We start from the raw sequence: 23,633 nt of genomic DNA, 5'->3' as shown, positions 1-23,633 counted from the left end.
TTCTCTCATATTTAAATAGCAGTTTCCCATGAGTGTCTGTTTTACCCTTAGATTTACCCACTTTACAAAATCTTTTGCTGACAGATGAGGCTGAACCATGATGGGCTGCATTTATTATATGCATCCATTCAGCTGTTTTTTGTTTGTTTGTTTTTTAGCTCTGTTCCCATTGCCTTGTCTTGCTGCTAACACTAATTCCTAGATTAGCAAAAAGAAAAAAGTAGAGTGCTTAGTATGGATCATGTGAGATTTTATCCTACCTCTCATCCTCTCAAAATTCTCCCGAGAATAGTAATGCATTATCGCAAACATAAGCTGGAGAAGGTGATGCAGTTCACTAGCAGTGTCAGTTCCTGAGTATAGTTTTGGTAATATATTCTGTGCATGGAACTTTAAAAGAAACATCATTTGGATATTCAGCATGATAGTGTGGCATGATGCTAATGCTGCGGGAGGTTACTTCACAGAGACTGTTCACTTTTATATCGGCGGGGGAGGGGAGGACTAGAAATTTTTCGTTGGCATCTTAAATCAAATGTTCATATCTTCTTTATGAGAGTGGATCTCTGCCATGAATTGCTAATGATCTGCTTTGTAATCCATTAAGTGCAGCAAGGACTTGCTGTGCCTTGGATATTGCTGTAGTATATTGGTGGGGCTTTGCATGATGCTTGGGTTGTTTTTTGTTTTTTTTTTAATTACATTTGGTGGTTCTGCTGTAACTGTCAGTTGAAAAGCTAGATACTTGTATTGTTTCTCTGCTTTTCTCCCATTAGCAGTTTTATTTTGACTATATAACATGTATGTGAATGTTATAATAAAAAAAAAGACATGGCTGTTTTATTTGTAAAGTGTAAAGGCTTCCAGAAAATTTCTAGGGAATGCAATTAACATGGAATAACAACTTTTTGTCTATTAGCCAACAAATATTTTGGCTATAACTGATAGGTTCAGCTTTATTAATGTTATGGCTTCAATTGAGATGATAGAGGAGGGGACTTAAAATTGCATAATTTTAGTAGAGGTGGTGTTTGCGAGCACATTTTACTCTCAGAAATTAAAGCCTGCCCAAGGGCAGGTGTTCACTTTGAAAGCACCAGGAAAAGTGTACAGAAAAGCAGTTGCTGTCTGTGGGTTCGAAAACCGACCGGCCTCATTTGAATATAAAATCGCGCGTTGGGAGAGCAGGCGCTCGACCCAGAGCGCCAGTTCTCCCGTACGTCTTATTACATTGGCCTGTTAAGTGTTTTGAATTTTGGCCAAAAAGCTCCCTTTTTATCTCATCTGACCCCAAAACCTTATCCCACATTGTAGCTGTCACACTGTTTCTGGCAAATTCGAAACGTGCTTTGATGTGATTTTTTTCAGTAAGAACTTTTTTTTCTCACCACCCTCCCATGCAGGTCAGTTGTATGCAGAGCTGTTGATATGGTTGACTGGTACATCGCCACTCCAGTCTCAGCCACTAAACTTTGTAGCTCCTTCAAAATGATTGTTGGCCTCTGTGGCTTCCCTCACAAATCGTCTCCTTGCTTTGATGCTGTTTTTTGAGGGATGGCCTTGTCTGTCTAGACAGTGTCTAGGTGGTATAATGCAGCTTCCATTTCAATTGATCCAGCAGTGTTCACTGGATTATCCAAGCACTTGAATATTTTGTAGCCTTTTCCTACCTTGTGCATGTCTATAACTCTAATTTCCTTAAGATGCTCTTTGCTTTTCATTTTCACAGCTTTCCTTTATATTCAGTCTGACCAATGGTTCTGCAATTATGGGGTCTTTTTATCCAGAAAATTTGACCTTTTTTAATGATTCACAGGTAGAGGTTAATTGTAAGCCAATTGTTAGGGCAATATCTATCTTCTGTGTAAACATGGAGCTTCCAAAGCACAGGGGCTGAATAATTATGCAAGCAGCATTTTTCAATTTTTAATTTTATTTTACAAAAAATGCAGAGAAATAATGAATTGACTTTGAAATTTTACTTTAACAGCATACTGGTTTGCAATAAGCATACAGCTTGGAACAATCTATGTAAATGTAACTTGTAATCCACACATCTACCAACTTTTTAGGGGTAGAATACTTTTGCAAGCCACTATAAAGGGCTTTATCAAGGTCTTGTCCTATAGACACAGAATACGAGAAGAACTGTGGTGAATCAGGCCCATAGTGTTAGATTGTGTTTAGACCTATCTTTTGTGGGGAAACGTAGGATGTGGAAAGACAGTTGACTAGCAGATCCCTCATACAGGTTTTCTAAATAGAACTCTTGTGGCCATATGTTTGTTCTAGGATAAATTAACAATTTGTAGTTGTGAGAGGATTTAACGACAGAAATCCCAAAAGGTTGGGTGCATGTTGATTGCTGATACTAAAATGATGTATAGATAAACTGTTGTACAGTTTGGTGATATTTTTCTAGAGGAGTTAGTTGGTATGTTCCAACTATATATACAATTTCTTGTGAATTAAAGTATTTGAACATAAGTATTTAACATGAGAACATTTGTACAGTAAATAACAGATAAAAACTTTTAGGTTCTCTGAAATTCTTAGACTGGCATACCTTTTTATCATTTGATTTTACTCAAAGCTTAAAATAGCACTAATCTTGCTTTCACAATTTCATTGGCAAACATTTATTCTGATTCTGTTGAGCCACTAATAAACCTGTTGTGCCAACTTTGTAAAGCTAATTAGTGACCTTGTCAAGTAGGGCCTAGCCCAGGGCTTTCCTATTCCTGTCCTGGTGACTGCACAGCCAGTTGGATTTTCAGGGTATCCACAATGAATATGTATGAGATAAATTTAGATGCATCGGAGACCGCATATATACAAACTTGCCTCATACATGTTCATTGTGGATATCCTGAAAACCCAACTGATGTGGGGTTATCAGGACAGGTTTAGGAAACCATGGCATAGTTTTTGGGTTTGCTCTGAAATATAGAAAGTAAAACTTTAATATCAATATGCATATTTGGAGATCATACTCAAAACAGTTTGAGGCCTCTTAATTTTGATATACATTGATTTGGGTAGTGACAGAATTTAAGGGCTTTGTTTTTCGGAGGGTAGGTGGAATGTTGGTTAGACTTGGGAATTTCACATGCTTTTTCACAGCTACTGTGTCCTGGCTGGGGCAATTCTATAATGAGGCATAATGAGGCTGCCTTGGACGGCAAAATTTTGGATCTGCAAAATGTCACCCAAAACGATCTTCTGGTGGCGTCACCACCTTGTCACCAAATTCATTTAACATGCTTAAAGAAGAGACCTGTGGCACAAAAGATGACATGCTGATGAGCTAGAAGAGATGCTGAAGAACCGAGGAGGCCCTGTGGGCTACCAGCAGAGACCAACCCATTAGCAGCAAAAATGAGAAAGCTGTGCAGGCTGCTAGTGGATCTGATGAGAGGGAGGCAGTGCTGGCTGCCAGCAGCAGTAGAGACAAGCATGAAGCAAAAGAAAATGAGGCCTTTGCGCCGTTGCCTATTGAGCTTATCCAACCACAGATAAAAAAAAATACAGCATATGTGAGAGAGTATGTGAGCATATATATGTATGAAAGCATATGTTGTGTGTGATCATGTGTGGGCGTATATGTGTGAAAGAATGTGAGAGCATGTGAAAGAGCATCTGTGTGTGAACTACCATGTGTAAAAGCATTTGTGTGTGAGAGCATCTACATAAGAACATAAGAAATTGCCATGCTAGGTCATACCAAGGGTCCATCAAGCCCGGCATCCTGTTTCCAACAGATGCCAAACCAGGCCACAAGAACCTGGCAAGTACCCAAACACCAAGAAGATCACATGCTACCGATGCAATTAATAGCAGTGGCTATTCCTTAAGTCAACTTGACAACTTAATTAATAGCAGTTAATGGACTTCTCCAAGAACTTATCCAAACCTTTTTTGAACCCAGCTATACTAACTGCACTAACCACGTCCTCTGATAACAAATTCCAGAGCTTAATTGTGCTTTGAATGAAAAATAATTTTCTCTGAATAGTCTTAAATGTGCTACTTGCTATCTGCATGGAATGCCCCCTGGTCCTTCTATTATCTGAAAGTGTAAATAACTGATTCACATCTACTCGTTCAAGACATCTCATGATCTTAAAGACCTCTGTTATATCCCCCCTCAGCCGTCTCTTTTCCAAGCTGAACAGCCCTAACCTCTTCAGCCTTTCCTCATAGGGGAGCTGTTCCATTCCCTTTATCATTTTGGTTGCCCTTCTCTGTACTTTCTCCATCGCAACTATCTTTTTTTGAGATGCGGCGACCAGAATTGTACACAGTATTCAAGGTGCGGTCTCACCATGGAGCGATACAGAGGTATTATGACATTTTCCGTTTTATTAACCATTCCCTTCCTTAATAATTCCTAACATTGTTTGCTTTTTTGACTGCTGCAGCACACTGAGCAGACTATTTTAAAGTATTATCCACTATGATGCCTAGATCTTTTTCCTGGGTGGGAGCTCCTAATATGGAACCTAACATCGTGTAACTACAGCAAGGGTTATTTTTCCCTATATGCAACACCTTGCACTTGTCCACATTACATTTCATCTGCCATTTGGATGCCCAATCTTCCAGTCTTGCAAGGTCCTCTTGTAATGTATCACAATCCTCTTATGATTTAACTACTCTGAATAATTTTGTATCATGTGCAAATTTGATAACCTCACTCGCCCTCACTCGTCGTATTCCTTTCCAGATCTTTTATAAATATATTGAAAAGCACCGGTCCAAGTATAGATCCCTGAGGTACTCCACTTTTTATTAAAACTGATATACCGTGACATCATAAATTTCATAGCAGTTTACAATAAAAGTACACAAAACAAACAAAATCAACAATCTAAATTCAAAATAAAATAAACAAGCTATACATCTGCATAAGCATTCCTAAATAAGAAAGTTTTTAAAGCCCTCTTAAAGGACTTGACACAAGGCTCTAACCTAATTTTATCTAGGAGGGAGTTCCACAAAATATAGGGCTTGTGAAAGAGAAATGTTAAAGTAGGCAAGCCTTCACCATTGGAACCTTGAGATCTGCTCAGAAGAATTTTCTTAAGGCACGAGGCAGCCTGTTAAATGTGTGTGAAGAGCATCTGTGTGTGTGTGTATATATATGTGAGAGAAGAAAGTGATATTTTGTGATTTTTTTTTTCCCCACAGAAGACTATACTTTCAATGTCCCTTTTTAATATAAAATTTATTATAAATACAGGATTTTTAATTGCATATGGTGAGGGCAGGGTGGTGCCATCACAAGGCTGTAAAATTCACCTAGGGTGCTTAATGCCCTTGCACCAGCCCAGAGTGTGTGTGACTCAGAAACTCCCCCCCACCATTCAACCTTCTCCAGGGGATCATGCTTGGGGAAAAGGTGGGAGGCAGTCTTAGGCTTCCTGAAAGTTGTGGCAGGCTTACCTTCTTCCCAGAAAATCGCTGACATTCTGCCACTACTCTGGGAAAATCTGATTCTTGCTTTCTCCCTTCCACAGCTTTTGAAATCTCCAGAGTGGGCAGACTACAGAGAGCACTCTTGCCTCTCTTGATGATGTGACCTGTGCCATGCTGATTTGAAAGTCTGATCACAGCTGCTTAATTTAATCCCTGGTTCCCCGCAATTGCGGGACCAGCTTGGAGGGCTGTGGACTGAAGCGCTTTGCCTGAAATAACAGGCAGTAGTTAGCTGGGTTATCCCAGGTCATTCTTTGAGGATAAGAATTGTATATTCAATGTCAGTAACACGTATTAGCTGCAGGGGAAGGCTCCTTTTAGTTTCATCATGGAGAAGTTATCAGAGTCTTCATAGAGAGCTAGGAGTTCTGTCTGCCCAGACTATAGGAAACCAATGCCAGATTAATATATATGGTCTATGTAGAGGCTGATTAGGTGTGTGAGATGACACTTCTGGAGGTTGATAGGCAGCAGTGGATTAGACCCCAGGAGCAATTAGGGTTGCTCCTGAGGTCTCTGGACAGTATGGAAATTATGGAGAGTGTCTAGAAGCCAGGAGGGAAGCTAAAATGTCTAGAAATTCTGTATTTTAGCCCTCCAAGTGCAGCTGGAGCGGGATCTACCTGATATTTCTATCTCCTCCAGGTTGCTGCTGCTGCTCTTTCAGCCTAGCGCTGGTGCCTCTTCTGTCCTTCCTGCCGAGCTGTTTGTACTGTGGCAGCGGTTCTCAACCTGTGGGTCACGACACCTTTGGGGGTTGAATGACTATTTGCTAGGGGTCGCCTAAGAGACCATCGGAAATATGGGTTTTTTGTCGCTCCTCGAGCCACACCCTCCCCTCACCGGATGCAGTAAAAAAGTTCATTCTGCGCTCCCTCGCTCCCCGATTGGCCGGTGCTGGGCAAAAGGGGCTTGCCAAAGCAAGCCCCTTTTGCCCAGCACCGGCCAATCGGGCAGCGCGCACTCACTCCTCGAGTCACTCCCTCCTGCTGTAAATGTTGGAATGCGTTGGAAGAGGGGTAGTCTTATACGGCGAGTATATCCCAAACTCTATATTTTAACTGTAAAAGTTGGGGGTCGTCTTATACGCCGGAAAATACGGTATATACAGTACAGTTACTTAGGCCTATGAATGAAAATAATTTTACGGTTGGGGTCGCCACATAGTGGGGAATTGTATTAAAAGGGTCGCAGAACTATAAAGGTTGAGAACCGCTGTACTATGGGGATCTCCATCCTGCAAAGCCCTATATACCATCAGGCAGTGTAGAAGGTACCAGACAAGATCCCCTGCCCAAAACCACCTGCACCACATGCCCAGAGAAGATCACTCACCTCACTTGGTGTTGGTAGATGAAGCCTAAGGGATAACTTCTTCATCCCATTGGTTCAGGCCCAGAAAAGAAAAAGTGGTGTCCTGGACCTGTGCCAGCGGAATGAAGGAGATGCCATTGCCACAGTAGGAGCCAGCTGCAGATCAGTATTGGGCCATGAGGCTGAAAACATGTGGAGGCACAGGGGGCCTTACAGTGTCGGGCCAAAAGAATGGTAAAGGGTCAAAGAAAGGCAGAGAAGCAGGAGGTACATAAGTGTTGGGTATATGGGGCTCAAGAAAGAAGAGGATCCTGAGCAGCATCTGGGCCAAACAGAGACCAGCACCTTAGTCTGCATGGCCTATTAAAAAAAAAAAAAAATTGGTGTCCCAGGGCCCTGTGGGCTGAAAGAAGAGGCTGCTACTGCTTGTGCTTCCAGATGGGGAAAGCATGTGTTGCGGGGAGGGGAAGAGTGTGGAGGGGGTGAGAACTTGTGCACGCAACACCCACCACTGCCCTGCACGCCCTCACTAATCCACAACACATCAGGGCATCTGGAAATCAAATGTTCTCAGGTTTGGAGAACAAGAAGCGGAGAGGTTATCCTTACTTAAATTAGTGGATGTTGTTTGTGTCTGCTCTTTTAAAAATTAATTGGCTTTTGGAAAAGTTTTAAAAATGTTGAAGTTTTAATTATTGAATGATCTAGTCATCAGCTGTTTATTCCTCTTAGTATGATTTTACTGTTATTGATGATTTATGTTTGTTGATTTTATTTGATGTATTTATGAGAAATTGTGATGTTTTTCCATTGTTGCACTATAGTTTCTGGTTCAGTTTTCATCTGCATGTTTGTTTATATTGTATGGTCTCTCTATTCATTTTTTGGTGAGGATCTGTTTGTTTTGTATGCATGATTGAGATGAGGTATTCTGCTACACTGCCTCTACTTTGTAACCTTGGGTATGTCAAGTCATTTTCCATTGCCCTAGGTACAAACTTAGACTGAGTCTTCTGGGATAGGAAATAACTGCAGTACCTGAATATAATCCTATTTGAAGTATCTGAAAAGCGGAATATAAATAAAATGTATGTAGTTTCTGTATATGGATTGATAGCACCCTGACTTGTATTCCTAGGAGGTATATTAGTGTTTTAGGGCCTGGTGTAATATTTGTAGTATTGCCTTTTCATACTGTGCATGCTGTTGATACTGTTTTGATATGGCAGGTTTTCTATATTGTAATTGTTTACTCTCTGCTTTCTGCGAGTCCATCCCACACTGCTTTGAAGTACCGAAAAGTGGAATACAAATTTTTAAAAAAATGTAGTACAATAGGCCTAATACCATATAGGTTCTTGGTGGCTTTTTTGCAGGGTTTCCTGGCCTGTACCACCATAGGGCCTGCAAATATACATGTTATTGTCAGTTTTACCAAAGACTGTACTTTGAATGTCCTTTTCATGAAAGTTCTGTTATAAATGCATAACTTTTTTTTAATTTTGTGTGAAGAGGGTGGGAATGCAAGGCTGTAAAGCTAATTAGGGTGGCTAATACCCTTGCACCAGCCCTGGGAGAATACATGTTTGTGCAGCTCTAGTGAATGCTGTGGAGTTAATTCTGAGGCCAGTGTGTGGTGATCACTTTGGCCATCTGCGGCAGCTGAACTGGATCATACCCCAGCTGGGGTTGAGGGAAAGGTCAATACTCCAGGCTATGGACAAAGTGAGGAAGCTAGGAGTGATGGAAATACTCCAGTCTCAGTAAGGAAACTCTAGATACAGCAGATATGTCTCTGGTTCCTCAGGGTTCTGGTGGCTGTATTTTATGAGACTTGTGTTCTTTCTCATGTGTGTTGGATAAGAGTATAGTGATAGGAGTATACTACCGTCCACCTGGACAAAATGGTCAGACAGATGAATGAAATGCTAAGAGAAATCAGGGAAGCTAACCAGTTTGGCAGTGCAATAATAATGGGAGATTTCAATTACCCTAATACTGACTGGGTAAATGTAACATCAGGACTTGCTAGAGACATAAAGTTCCTGGATGTAATAAATGACTGCTTCTCCAACAAGAGAGGGAGCTATTTTAGATTTAATTCTTAGTGGAACGCAGGATTTGGTGATAGAGGTAATGGTGGTGGGGCCACTTGACAAGTGATCATAACATGATCAAATTTAAACTAATAACTAGAAGGGGGGACAATAAGTAAATCTGCAGCTCTAACACTAAACTTTCAAAAGGGAAACTTTGATAAAATGAGGAAAATAGCTAGAAAAAATCTGAAAGGTGCAGCTCCAAAGGTTGTGTTCAACAGGCATGAACATTGTTGGAAAATACAATCCTAGAGGCACAGTCATATGTATTCTATACATTAAGAAAGGTGGAAGGAAGGCAAAACGATTACTGTCATGGTTAAAAGGTGAGTTGAAAGAGGCTATTTTAGCCAAAAAAAAATCCTTCAAAAATTGGAAGAATCCATCTGAAGAAAATAGGATAAAACATAAGCATTGTCAAGTTAAGTGTAAAACATTAATAAGACAGGTGAAGAGAGACTTTGAAAAGAAGTTGGCTATAGAGGCAAAAACTCATAATAAAATCGTTTTTTAAATATATCTGAAACAAGAAACCTGTGAAGGGAGTCAGTTGGACCATTAGATGACTGAGAGGTTAAAGGGGCTCTTAGGGAAGATAGAGCCATTGCAGAAAGACTAAATTAATTCTTTGCTTCCATGTTTACTAATGAGGATGCTGGGGAGATACCAGTTCCAGAGATGGTTTTCAGGGGTGATGAGTCAGACGAACTGAAAGAAATCACTGTGAACCTGGAAGATGTAGTAGGCATATTGACAAACTAAAGAGTAGCAAATCGCCTAGACCGTATGGCATGCATCCTAAGGTACTGTAGTAACTAAAAAATGACATTTCTCATTAGTTAAATTTTTTAACCTGTCATTAAAATCATCCATTGTACCTGAAGTCTGGAAGGTGGCCAATGTAACCCCAATATTTAAAAAAGGCTCCAGGGTCAATCCAGGTAACTATAGACCAGTGAGCCTGACTTCAGTGCCAGGAAAAATAGTGGAAACTATTCTCAAGATCAAAATCGTAGAACATATAGAAAGACATGGTTTAATGGAACACAGTCAACATGGATTTACCCAAGGGAAGTCTTGCCTAACAAATCTGCTTTATTTTTTTTGAAGGGGTTGTTAAATATGTGGATAAAGGTGAACTGTCAGATATAGTATATCTGGATTTTCAGAAGGCGTTTGACAAAATCCCTCATGAGAGGCTTCTAAGAAAAGTAGAGAGTCATGGGATAGGAGGCGATGTCCTTTCGTGGTTTACAAACTGGTTAAAAGTCAGGAAACAGAGAGTAGGATTAAATGGTCAATTTTCTCAGTGGAAAAGGGTAAACAGTGGAGTGCCTCAGGGATCTGTACTTGGACTGGTGCATTTCAATCTATATATATATATATATAATATAATCTGGAAAGGAATACGACGATTGAGGTTATCAAATTTGCAGATGATACAAAATTATTCAGAGTAGTTAAATCACAAGCGGATTGTGATACATTACAAGAGGACCTTGCAAGACTGGAAGATTGGGCATCCAAATGGCAGATGAAATTTAATGTAGACAAGTGCAAGGTGTTGCATATAGCTACACGATGTTAGGTTCCATATTAGGAGCTGCCACTCAGGAAAAAGATCTAGGCATCATAGTGGATAATACTTTAAAATCGTCGGTTCAGTGTGCTGCAGTAGTCAAAAAAGCAAACAGAATGTTAGGAATTATTAGGAAGGGAATGGTTAATAAAACAGAAAATGTCATAATGCCTTGTAGCGCTCCGTGGTGAAACCGCACCTTGAATACTGTGTACAATTCTGGTCGCCGCATCTCAAAAAGGATATAGTTGCGATGGAGAAGGTACAGAGAAGGGCAACCAAAATGATAAAGGGGATGGAACAGCTCCCCTATGAGGAAAGGCTGAAGAGGTTAGGGCTGTTAAGCTTGGAGAAGAGATGGCTGAGGGGGGATATGATAGAAATCTTTAAGATCATGAGAGGTCTTGAACGAGTAGATGTGAATCGGTTATTTACATTTTCGAATAATAGAAGGACTAGGGGGCATTCCTTGAAGTTAGCAAGTAGCACATTTAAGACTAATCAGAGAAAATTATTTTTCACTCAACGCACAATAAATCTTAAATTTGTTGCCAGAGGATGTGGTTAGTGCAGTTAGTGTAGCTGGGTTCAAAAAAGATTTGGATACGTTTTTGGAGGAGAAGTCCATTAACTGCTATTAATCAAGTTTACAGGTAATAGCCACTGCTATTAATTGCATCAGTAGCATGGGTTCTTCTTAGTGTTTGGGTAATTGCCAGGTTCTTGTGGCCTGGATTGGCCTCTGTTGGAAACAGGATGCTGGGCTTGATGGACCCTTGGTCTGACCCAGCGTGGCAATTTCTTATGTTCTTATGTTCTCACTTTATAAAAACATAGTAAATCTCTGTAGCTTGTGATACTTTTATTGGACCACTAGAGATTTTTAGTATTTTAAAGATTATTTGTTTGTGAAATTCCAATGGCTTAAGTTGTGTGCATTTGAATACATTTTGAAACTTCAAGAATTTTTTAAAAAGGTTTAATAAATAAAATAAATCCCATCGAGACTGAAGAATATTTTTAATTTGCTTAGTGTATAGTGAGTTAATAGAAAGTTTGTGTGACACTGATAAATGATAACTATTTATGATTCTCTCTCAAATCAAATGTATGTTTTCTAAAGGTGGGTAAGAATAGTTTGAATATGGAAGGATGCTGTTATCCTCTAAGTGTTCAAAATGTTCACAGTTGAAAGTTGGCAACCCTAGGGCTCCTTTATTGTAAACTTAGTTCACTGAGCATTTCAAGATGGACCCTGATCTTTACAAGAAGGCTCCAGCTCCAAAGTTTTCTTCTCCCTTCAAGAAAGCAAGGAATTAGGCCTCAGAGGCCCTTCAGTCACTTTTCTTGCAACTTCAGGCTTTATCTGGAGAAGGATTCCTAGTATCCTTAGAACTGTTTCTATTTATTTGAAATGGAGGCTACCAAAAGGCATCTGCTCACAGAATCTGAGATAGGACTGTTGACCCAAAAATTGGGTATTGCTCCTGGTATTATAGGCAAAGGATCCTCAGAAGAAGGCAGATCCCATTTGGCCTTCCAGATTGAAGACGTCTTCCTATTCACCCTACAGTAAGGGAGATTGTAGAGAAGGCATGGGCTCAGCCAGATCATAAAGAAGACATTCTAAAATGTCTTTCCAAACTTATCATGCTGCCAAAGAAGAGCTAGACCAGTTGGTTTTAGTCCCTAAAATGAAGCACATCACATTAGGACTATCAAAGCACATGGTTGGAACTATAGAGGGAGAAGTATTCTTTAAAAGGATTTACAATGTACCACCTCCACAGTTTGATCAATATTCTTTTTCATTGGCACAACAGATTGGAAAAAATACTATTGGCCCCTCTAGGAGAGATGTTCACAGATTAGATCAGATATATAGAATGAGTAAAATCACTGCTTTCAAGAATCATACTAATCTCAAATTTAACAGTGTGAACTATGGAGACGAATACACTGTCAGAAAGGGTTGATGGTGTAGTATTGCTGTATTTCAATGGGTGTGGGGTTGGGAGGTTACCTTTATGGGGGTAAAATTGTTTTGTGTTTTGCCTTTCCTGTGTTTTATATCTGTCAACTGTTGCCTTTTTGTTTTATCTGTTGTAACACCAAACTTAAATTTAAAAAAAGGCTTTACAAATGTAATGGGAGCTATATTGCAGGATGCAGTGTTAACATTTGCCCAGAACTATTGTAAAATGAGCTCAGCAGTTGAAGACAAGAGACCAGGTTCCTAGCAATTATAGCCTAATACTCTGTAACATTGTCAGCTAAAGCAGTGGTTTTTAATCTTTTCCCCATCAAGGCATACCTGGTGAACACTCACATTTGTAACACACTGCTTGGTACAATCCACAGCAGAAATAAATACATAAATAAAAGCCAACGTTTTACATTTATAGTTAAGAATGACAAAAGATATGAGTATTCTCTCTGAACCAAAATTACTTGTGGTAAACCTCCCATACCGGAACAGCTCTAACTGCCAGTACTCACAGTAGCAACCCTACCTAAGAACAAGCAACACTGCAAATATTAGACTAGACCTTAAAGCATCAATACACCACCTGTTAGGAAAACCAGGCTGCTATAGATCCCTATGTAGAAACTACATGCCAGCAGACTACATCAGCTCAGTCACACATGCAGAGCATAGAAAGACTCTGTATAAATAGAAACATGCAGACAAACTGAATTGGAAACTGCAACAAGTCAGACTCTGTATGTAGTGCAACAGTGGGAAAAACAGAAGCATCACCAGTATTCATAAAACAAATCAAGAAATTTAAAATCAATAATAGTAAAACTATACTAATAAAAAGAACAAATTATTTCAAAACAGCTGATGAATAGAACATCCAGTAATTAAAAAATCATATAAAAAATTTCCTGACACAAAATATTTGAAAACACACCCAAAGACCCAATAATAAAAACTAAGGATTAAAAAATCCTCTGCTTTCCACATCTGGGAACTTTTGATTTCCAGGTGCCCTGAGATGGTTGTGAATTAGCAAGAGGAGGGGGGTTTTGCTTACAATTTTTTCCTCTCAATCACGCACATTCTTTCTCAGTAACATGCAGGCTCCACACATTTACACACACCGGTCTTCTACACACAATTACACACGTTCTCTTTTGCACTTGTACATGCTTGCGCTCTTTCACATACACACACATGCTTTCAGTCTCTCACATTTATACACACTATGCTCACATGCTCTCTTATTCACTTGCCCTCTGCTCCCCAATACCAAAGAAAAAGTGAGGGCAGCAACAACCTCTTCCTCCTCCAACCCTCACGGCTTCAATAAAAGAGGAATTCCAGCGGCCATAGGAGCTGACACTGCTCTTATTGCTCCAGGCCATGCTACTCTTTGCCCCCTGCTTGGGCCGATGCTGCTTGTACTTGACTGCAGCGTGTTCTTTTCTTCCTGCGCACCACTTCCTCTTCAGGGCTGCAGGGGTGGGAAGGAAAAGGGCCATGCCGCTACCTGCATGTGGTTTCCATCAGCTCTCCTTGCTGCGTTCTTCCCAGGCTTATCGGCATTTTCAAGCCCAGGAGCAGAGGGAGAGCGGAGCAGCCAGCTTAGCAGGCGACTGGAAAGTGTGTCACGACACACCGGTTGAGGACTGCTGGCTCCTAGGGTTTATGAGGCGAGAGATTTTCCAGCCCCAAGCTTTGAGAGTTCACCTAACGAGAGCTGTGGCAGAAATTTGTAAGGCTGCCATGTGGAACTTGGTACATACTTTTTACTAAATCTATATCAATAGATGATCTTCAGCAGAGGTAGTATTAGGAGGAAGAAATTCTGCAAACCATATTTAATACATCTGAGTAGGACACTGCTGGGGTTAGTCCCTACGTGGTACAGATTAGCAGAGACATAATACATTTCTCTACCTGCTAATTCTTTCTCTCAGTATCTTGCCAGTCTGGACCTAACATGCCTAATGCAAATGTGTGAGAGGATATAGGCTTGGTTATGAGCATAATGGGATTTTATGCAGTCTAATTTTTAATTAGTATTTTTATGCATACAATGTTGCTTATTCAGGTCATAAATCTACGTACGTACACCTCTGTTTCTATTAATAGATAAACTATATGAACAGAGGACTCGGCAAAATTATAATGCCAATGAATAAGTATATATCAATTTTTTATTGAAAAATAAATTTAACATATTATATTAGAACCGTTATGTGCTGAAGACATCACAAATTAAAACCCATCAATGACGCATCACTACTAAATTATCACTCATACCATTCCATTCATACTATGTCCCTAATTACCCCTAAAAATCAATACATACAACATTTATATGCACCATCACCAACCAATGTTGACATGCCCAACATATAGCATACAATACATTTATATAATGACTTCTGTATAGTAAATACCTATAATAATTTAATCAGAACCAATATTATAATCATGTGCTATTGTTATATTATTTATGCAACCCGACGGGATACCCGTTTCGCCCGTATGATAGGGCTTCTTCAGGGAAAAGTTGGATGTCCATAAATAGCACCTTTATACTGACATCTTCATGCTGTTGATTCCTTCATGTACATATTGCACATTGTCAGATTTTTGTCATTGATGGTCATGTATGATAAAATTACAAATTGCACATAAGCCCGGTCTCTGTAACCTGTGAGATAAAATGGAATACAATACTCATTTTAAATAAATATTTACTTTATATACGGGTGTGTATTCCATTTTAATCTCACAGGTTACAGAGACCGGGCTTATGTGCAATTTGTAATTTTATCATACATGACCATCAATGACAAAAATCTGACAATGTGCAATATGTACATGAAGGAATCAACAGCATGAAGATGTCAGTATAAAGGTGCTATTTATGGACATCCAACTTTTCCCTGAAGAAGCCCTATCATACGGGCGAAACGGGTATCCCGTCGGGTTGCATAAATAATATAACAATAGCACATGATTATAATATTGGTTCTGGTTAAATTATTATAGGTATTTACTATACAGAAGTCATTATATAAATGTATTGTATGCTATATGTTGGGCATGTCAACATTGGTTGGTGATGGTGCATATAAATGTTGTATGTATTGATTTTTAGGGGTAATTAGGGACATAGTATGAATGGAATGGTATGAGTGATAATTTAGTAGTGATGAGTCATTGGGTTTTAATTTGTGATGTCTTCAGCACATAACTGTTCTAATATAATGTTAAATTTATTTTTCAATAAAAAATTGATATATACTTATTCATTGGCATTATAATTTTGCCGAGTCCTCTGTTCATATAGTTTATCTACAATGTTGCTTAAGCAGTTAAGGGAGAAGGGACAGCAGAAAGAGTCCTATAAGAAAGGCAACACCCTGGGAATGCTTTATAAAAAGATTAATATTGGTCTGTCAAGCCAGCAGATGGAGCCTTGTAGCCATACGGTTCAGACTGGTAAGAGACTATAAGAAAAAGACTTAGGTAACAGAAATTCCTCATCAGAAGTCATTGAATCTTGAGGTTTTTTTAATCATACTATTTTGGTTGCAATGCACAATTCATTAAAGCCTGCCTCTGGAATATACCAGGAAGGGTTCGACCTGTATGGATGTTAATCCATGCAATCTGATTTTCCATTTCATATTAGTGGGAATCCTGAACCATGCCTGTATCCATCTCTTGAATTTTCACCTGTACCTTCCCTTGCTGTGTTTGTGTGCAAAGAATAAAGACCCTAAAATGTAAACTGAGAAAAAGTTAAGCACTACCTAGTTCATGGCCTGTTCATTGGATCCTGATTTTCATGATCCAAAACTCATCTTCAGTGCTTAATATGCAGCAGCTTATCTTCTGTATACTGTGATATTTCATACATGCACACAATAGCCATTAGATTTCACTCTATCAATTTCCCTACATCCCTTGCAACAGACTTAGTAACAAGAGACCTTACCTCACATAATTGTCAGGTTATCTTGTATTGTTTGATGTCACAAATGGCATTACACACACTAATACTCAGATCCCCTGGCTAGATGGGATCATTTGAAATGCTGTTGCAAACATGGCTGCCCCATGGCTTAGCATTAGAGATTTTACTTCCCATGTATGTTTTTTCCAAATGCTGTTTACTGCACACAGCTTGTCACATCACAATTTATAAATAATGTGATTGTGAGTGCTATCATTTCCCATTTCTTTGCCACTTAGAGACATGCTTCAGGCAAACAAGGTACCGGTACGTATTGCCCAAACAACTTCATGGCAAATAACTGCTTGAACTAATTAGAATGTGCTGTAATTTTGTGTCTTAAGTAAAAGTTTCCATTTCAATTACAAATCTTAATGACTATTGATGATTCTTATTTTAGACTGAATCGGGTTATGGATCAGAGTCTAGTTTGCGGCGCCATGGCTCTATGGTTTCTCTTGTGTCTGGGGCAAGTGGCTACTCTGCCACATCCACCTCATCATTCAAGGTTAGTGATTGATTTGTAAATATTATTTTGCAGGTACTTAATAATCTTACAGAGAACTGGTGATGAGACAAATCATTCTTGTGTTAGTTCTTATGTTTTATTATTGGCTTATATTGAAAGAATGGGGTATATAGTATGGAAAACTGGTCTGTAAAATGTCTTTTATTGTTGCTGTTTATCAGCATTATGATGCTGGTATATTTTGTATCTTGATTTTGAAAATGTTCTTCATTGTACTTGTTTTGGATGTTTGTAACATCTGTGCAAATGTTTGTTCAAATTTTCTATTTTTCTTCTTTTCTGCATAGAAAGGACACAGTTTGCGTGAAAAGCTTGCTGAAATGGAAACATTCAGAGACATCTTGTGTAGACAGGTTGACACTTTACAGAAGTACTTTGATGCATGTGCAGATGCAGTCTCAATGGATGAGCTTGAGAGGGATAAAGGTAAATTGCTAGTTACTGTAATTCAGGTAACTAGGGGGGGGGAAATCCTGCAGATGGCCATCCTGTTATTCTACAGAACTCTGAGATCATTTGCCGTGATCATCCATAGTTCCAGATTTTCATAATTTCTGCTGCTGTAGTATGGTGTACTTATTTGAAATCTGTGAATTGCCTTACTGCCAGTAAAAATCATTATATATCAGTGCTGAATATTACAGAATGTTTAAAACACATCGCCATATGGAGCTGATACTTAAATGTCTGAGATTAGGGAGACAGTAGCATTAGAATGTGGTTGGCTGAGGCATTGGCTCACAATCAGATTTACTCAGCAATGACAGTATGACCTATTTGCAAATTTTTATTTCCTTGCACAAACTACAAGTTATAGAAAAACATATTTGGGAAGGCTTTGAAACCAGAAGCAGAATTGCTACCAAGCAGGATACTTGGCTTTAATTCCTGTTCCTTGGCTTGGCTAAGTGTTGGAAATGCTAATGTGTGTTCAGTCCCCAGGAGTAGATTAACCAGAGTATTATTTTTGTAGTAATACCTGCTGAACAACCCAGTGCAGTAGTGCTAAAACCTTTTGCACTCTTGGCCACAGGAGACTGCTTTGACATTAGGTTGCTGTTTGTGGGGAAGTGGAGAGGGGCATGGACAGAAAAGAGCATTGCAGAAGCTCATGTTCTCTTGTCTCACCAACTTGCGATGGTGAATTGGCAGTGCAGGACTGGCTAATTGTGGTGGTTGGTAAGAGGCTAATAGTACTTCCCAAACTTTAAGCCAATATGATTCTATTTTAGCACTGGAAAATTCACATGACCCCCAAGAAACAACCAAACCAAATTAGCAGGGATGTGGGCCCCCCCCCCCCAACAATCACTCTTCATCCTCCTGCATTCCAGGTGATCCCCCCTCTTAAATTCCTCTCCTCCAATGGCCTGCTTCTTTCAACCTCTGCTCTTCTCACCTACCCAGCACCTACTCCCTCCTTCACCACCTCAAGCCTTTTTCACAACCTATCCGCTGATTCTCTTAACCCCAAGTCGTCCTTCTAACCCCCATCTGGTCTTTTTGTCATCCCTCACGCCTTCTCACAACTCCCAGCCTTGCCTTCTCCCCTCACATTTTGCCCCAGCTGATCTCTCTTCACCTACCACTTCCTCTTGCCATTCCACCCAGATTATCTTCCCATTCCCCTTCGCTCACCCTCCACAGTCAATCCCCTTTCACCTTATCCAACCCTAAAACTTTTTCATCTCATCCCTTCCTTTAAAAGAGCCTCGTCATCTGAGCATCAGATCAGGAGCAACATTTTTGTTTGGTCCCTGGGACAAACTGGAAGAGAGGGTAGGCTAACAGGAGCAACAGTTTTTTTTTTTCCTTTGGGTAGGTTCAATGGTGGGTAAGAAGAGGAGCAGTAGTAATCTTCACAGACCCACGAATATTCAGTCCTCCCCTTTCCTCTGGTCTGGTCCCAAGCCAGATGGTGATCTTCAAGTGGCAGCAGCATAACCAATGAAAGTCAGCAAGGAGCCTGTGGGCTAATGCAGGCTCATCTACCTTGTAGGGCCATCATCCCTTCTTGTGCAGGGTTTCCTGTTACCTCAGAAACTCATACAAGGGCAGTGCCACTGCAGGGCCTGTGACTGCAAGCTGACTTCCACTACTAATGCTGCTGGTACCTGAAGAGTGCTGCCTTTTGAGGCGCGTGTGACCCGACCCACATTTTGGGAAGCCCTGGGCTAGCTGTCCCTGATGCATAGTTACCGACTGATCAGTGTGGGCTTGAACCAATGAAGATGGCTAAAATTGAAGAATACTTAATATAAAGCTAATGCATAGGAAAACAACATTCAAGATACAAAGAGATTTGATACGTCTGCATTTCTCAACAAAGCATCCTATGACATGCCACATTATGAATAAGAGCTGTAGTCAGGAAGCTCGAGCTAGTTACCTAGCTAGTTTCATTGAAAAAAGACCAGTCCATCCAGTTCATGTTTCTTCAGGTTATGCAAGTTTGATTAATGTTGGACTGTCATTAGCAGATTTACAAACACAACCATTGCCAATGTTAGCATTTTAAATAACCAGAACAAACTGCTGAATTTTTTTTTTTAAGTAACTATTTGATCATTTAACACATTCTGGACAGTTGTGTTCCTGGTATTGGTTAGCACAACCATTAGTGTTCTTTTGTCAGTGAATTGCTCAAACACTGCTATTGTAATTTCACTTAGCTATCTTAAAAGAATTCATATGTCTGTAAGCAGGAATAGAAAGGAATGTTTATATTCTTGACCCTCCCTCTGAGGCTGATAATTGTATACTGTATTGTACTACAGGATACGATTGGAAGGAGATTTGTCCTCTTGGGAGTCAGGCATTCCTTGGGTATAAGACGTACCATAACCTTATTTTTTCTTTTAGTGGTAGAAGATGATGATGATTTCCTTTCAGCTCACCCTGATGGAGATTTTTTGCACAATAGCAATGGCAGTAAAGAAAAATGTAAGTACCAGCTCATAATACTATCTGACATGTTAAAGCAGCAAAATTAGCTGGATTTCTCAGTCAGCTTGCATAGTTCTCAAGTGTATCATTTCCACAATGGCATTCCTTATGAGTTTTTATTTTGACTTAATATATTTTGTTTTATGGCTTTTCATTAAGAAGTTTGCACATTTTATTATCTTTACTTTTCTCTATATCCACTCTCCGGCTGGCTGTTATATTGTACTTGTTGGGGGCAATTTTCAAAATGTCCATATTGGGATAAAGTCTGTGATACTTGTTACCTATGTGTTTTGCACCAGTTCTCAAAGTGAAAGTCCATGTGTGCTTTAATTTTGAAACTTACTATGGATATAAAGTATGTATGATCGCTTTATCTGCAGGTAGACTTTTGCTTGTAAAGTATGTGCATAAAGGTGAAAATGCTACCTACTCGCTTGCTTTTCCTCCCCATTGTAAATTAGGGGTGAACATTCGTTTGAAACAAAATAGGAAATACTGACAATATTTCCAATTTAGTTTCATTTAGAATAAAAAAAAAAAAACCCAAGGAAAAAACACAATTTAATGTTACCTATTTTTTTGGCGGGGGGGGGGGGGGGGGGGGGGGGAGCCAAAATAGCTAAGATTTTGTTTAAAAAAGAAAACAAACAGAACCCACCTCAATCCTTTTTGCTTTCATTTGGGGGGGTAGTTTTCTGTTTTTCATTTCATACTTTAAAAAAAAAAAAAAAAGAATCTACCCCAACCTTTCCCATTTATTAGAATATTAAGCCCATCCACTCTTCTGATTTCTCCCCCCCCCCCCCCCCCCCCAGTACTCACCAAAATGTCTCTGATGGTCTAGCAGGGGTCCGGGGGCAACCTCTCACTCCTGGCCCAGTGGCTGCCGTTATTCAAAATGGCACCATCCACCCTTTGCCCCCTGTCTTGTGACAAGGGCTACTGGTGCCATTGGACAGTCCCTGTCACATAAGGGCAATGGGTGGCTCCAAAATGGGACTTAGAAAATTATCCTGATTATGTAAAAATGTATGGACTTGTAGCCATATTAAGGGAGGGCAGTTCTTAGATGGCAAATTAATGTAGGTAAAACACTTCTTATCCATGTAAATTGCAGAGAAAAACTGTCCTTTTAATATATTTACATAGGGTTCTTATGAGAGTTTGCATTTTGAATTACTTAAATCCATGATGGTGAAACAAGGCGCAAAGTTAAAGGTGATTTCAGAATTATATAGAAAAAAAATTGACTATGGTAAAATTTAAAAAAAAAGAAAATTCACACTAACCTTATTGCTTATATCATTGTAATAAATGTATCTGAATTTTACTATTTTAGTAATGTTTTGATACTATAATTTGTTTGAAATAAGCTCTCCATAAGATTTTCTTTGATATTAAACCACAATATTTTAAAGCTTGTGTACTTAGTCTTCACTTTTATGAACAATCTGTTTAGCCACCTTGGAAAATGCTTGCTTTATATATCAATGTGATATAATTCTTGAATTCATAAGAAAAATGACTTGAGAGCACACCACATATTTTTCAAAGCAAACTATAAATATATATGGTACTGTAATATCAGTAGTTTTTATAATAGATTGGCAAATTTTAGAACAATGTGTTTCAAGAAGTAACTTTCCTGTCCATAGCAATAAAAAAAAATAGCATACTTGAAATCCGTTCAATTCAGAATTTTTCTTCTGTATTTCCCTCAATTGCACTTAACTGACACCTCTAACAGTCACAAAGGAGTACAAAAGTATTATATTGCAATTATAAGACTAAGTATGTCTTTGAAGACAAGTTTCCCAAAAATAAAAAAGCTCTCTTATAATTGAATCAATTCGTTACTCCTTTTCTTTCTGCTTGACCAGTCCTTCTTACATTTCAGATTTCTCCATGTTTCAGCTGACAGAAACAGAGGGCATATCACCTTCATAACCTCATTCTTGGCCATAAAGGGAAGTGTGGTCGTATGCCCTTGATATAGCAGACTGTGTCCTGCAACTCCAAATAAGCGTAGACTGACTCTTCAGATCCTCTCAGAGCCAGGGTGCAGCCCCAGCCTAGTTGAACCCTTTGCTTCTGGGTCAGCGTTCCCTAGGGACTGCTTTTCCCAGTAGAGCTGCCTCACAGGTGGAATCCTGGTTGTAGGACCTAGGTGTGGATCCCAGGTTTCCCTAGGGACTGAGGATCTGTCCTAGAAGGACCCGCAATGCCTTAGGGAATAGAGCATCTCAGTGAACCCTGGCCCTATTAAAAAAAATAATAATAATATAGGGATTGGAGGTGTTTCTCACCTCCCCAGCCCCCCACTTCTGTTGCTCTAGTACTCTGCCTCTATTCTTCTTTTTGTCTGGGAGGGGCTAAAACAAAATGAAGAAAAGAGAAAAAAGAACAAACATGCAGGAGAAGAGCAATGACCAGCTGCCTGTGTCAGTGTATTCCTGGAGATGTTGAGTTCTACAAGGAGCTCAGGAAAGGGACAGAAGCATAGACTGTATCGCTCTGCGTCATCTGGGGAGAGGCAGGGGTCCAGGCTGCTCCAGCATAATGAGATGCTTTGCAAGGAGGGGAAAAAAAAAAAAGTAAATGCTCAAGAATGCAGGTATTTATCCTCTATATCAAAAAAGGTTCCCAACATGGCTGGCTCTTGTTACCTAGCCTGTGATGGAGGCCCAGGCCCAGCCCCTTACTTCCCCACCCCGATAGGTCCAGTGAGTATCCCCCTCGTGCAGAGGAAGAGCTGTGGGAGGGGACAAGGTTAACTGATTGTTCTATTTACTCCAGGGGGGGGGAGAATTGCTGTGTTCAAGGCAACTAGACCCGGTAGCCCCTCTAGTGTAAGAGGGCTCCAGGGAAGGGGTTGGAGATAGGATGATTTTTCCAGGAGAAGGCTTCAGGTCAGATCCTCCTAAGGACCTGATGGGAGTCTACCCCTATGGGTTTTACCCAGATTTTGTGTTAATGCACCAGACTTTCTGCACTATGCAGAAGCCTAGTTGCATTGCTGATTCAGGATTCTCAGTGCAGGAACTAGCAGAGAGAAGTCCTAAACATTTGCAGGTTATGCTTTAAATTAGTGTCACCTGCCATTATGGCCATGCTCCAGTGAAGACTGTTGGACAGCGGATGAATCAGAGCCTAATGTGCCCCTGAGCTCCTAGGAGAGAGACAGTGCTCAATAAAGGAGGAAATTTCCTCAGTAGTGGGATTTTTGAAAAGAGGAGCTTTCAGCCCTCATTCCTAAAGTGCAGGTAGCCTTTAAGATCTCAGGCACCAATGCAGGAGACCCAACTGAAACTGATCTTATCTTTCAAGGGATAATGAAGCCTTCAAAAACATTTCCCTTACATAAAACCCTAAGATAGATAGTGCTGGCATTCCCACACTTGGGGGATCCTTGGAAGAGACAGATCCATGGGAAGTTTGTTCCCTCTCCCTGCAAAGGAAAAGAAAAAGCTATTGCAAAACCCAAGGGTTCATGCATTGGTATCAGTGGTAGTCCGTAAAACCACATTCCAGTAGGAGGAGAGACAGCCCTAAACCTTCAGGGCAGGAAGATTGAAGAGGTCTTGAAGCAGGCTTTCTCTACAGACATCATCATAATTCGGACCTCGATTTGTGGAGGTTATGTAGCCCAGGCGGCCTTTCACTGGATTCATCACTTGACCAAAAATAAAGAAACTCCATGCTTG

The 23,633-nt window shown here is 39.9% G+C and overlaps 1 protein-coding gene across 2 annotated transcripts in view; it reads left to right on the top strand.

Annotated features, from left to right (window-relative positions):
- The window catches only part of CERT1 (ceramide transporter 1), a 372,368-nt gene that overhangs the window by 209,313 nt on the left and 139,422 nt on the right, over nt 1-23,633 (top strand). For both annotated transcript variants that reach the window (XM_029575160.1, XM_029575169.1), the window contains exons 4-6: nt 16,852-16,959; nt 17,268-17,406; nt 19,843-19,923. In XM_029575160.1, the coding sequence (XP_029431020.1) occupies nt 16,852-16,959; nt 17,268-17,406; nt 19,843-19,923 (328 nt within the window). The remainder of the gene's footprint in view (nt 1-16,851; nt 16,960-17,267; nt 17,407-19,842; nt 19,924-23,633) is intronic.

This window comes from Rhinatrema bivittatum, chromosome 1 (genome assembly GCF_901001135.1).
Source record: "Rhinatrema bivittatum chromosome 1, aRhiBiv1.1, whole genome shotgun sequence".
Taxonomy (NCBI): Eukaryota; Metazoa; Chordata; class Amphibia; order Gymnophiona; family Rhinatrematidae; genus Rhinatrema; species Rhinatrema bivittatum.
Note: the sequence above shows the minus strand (reverse complement) of the source record. Positions and strands in the feature narration are given on the sequence as shown.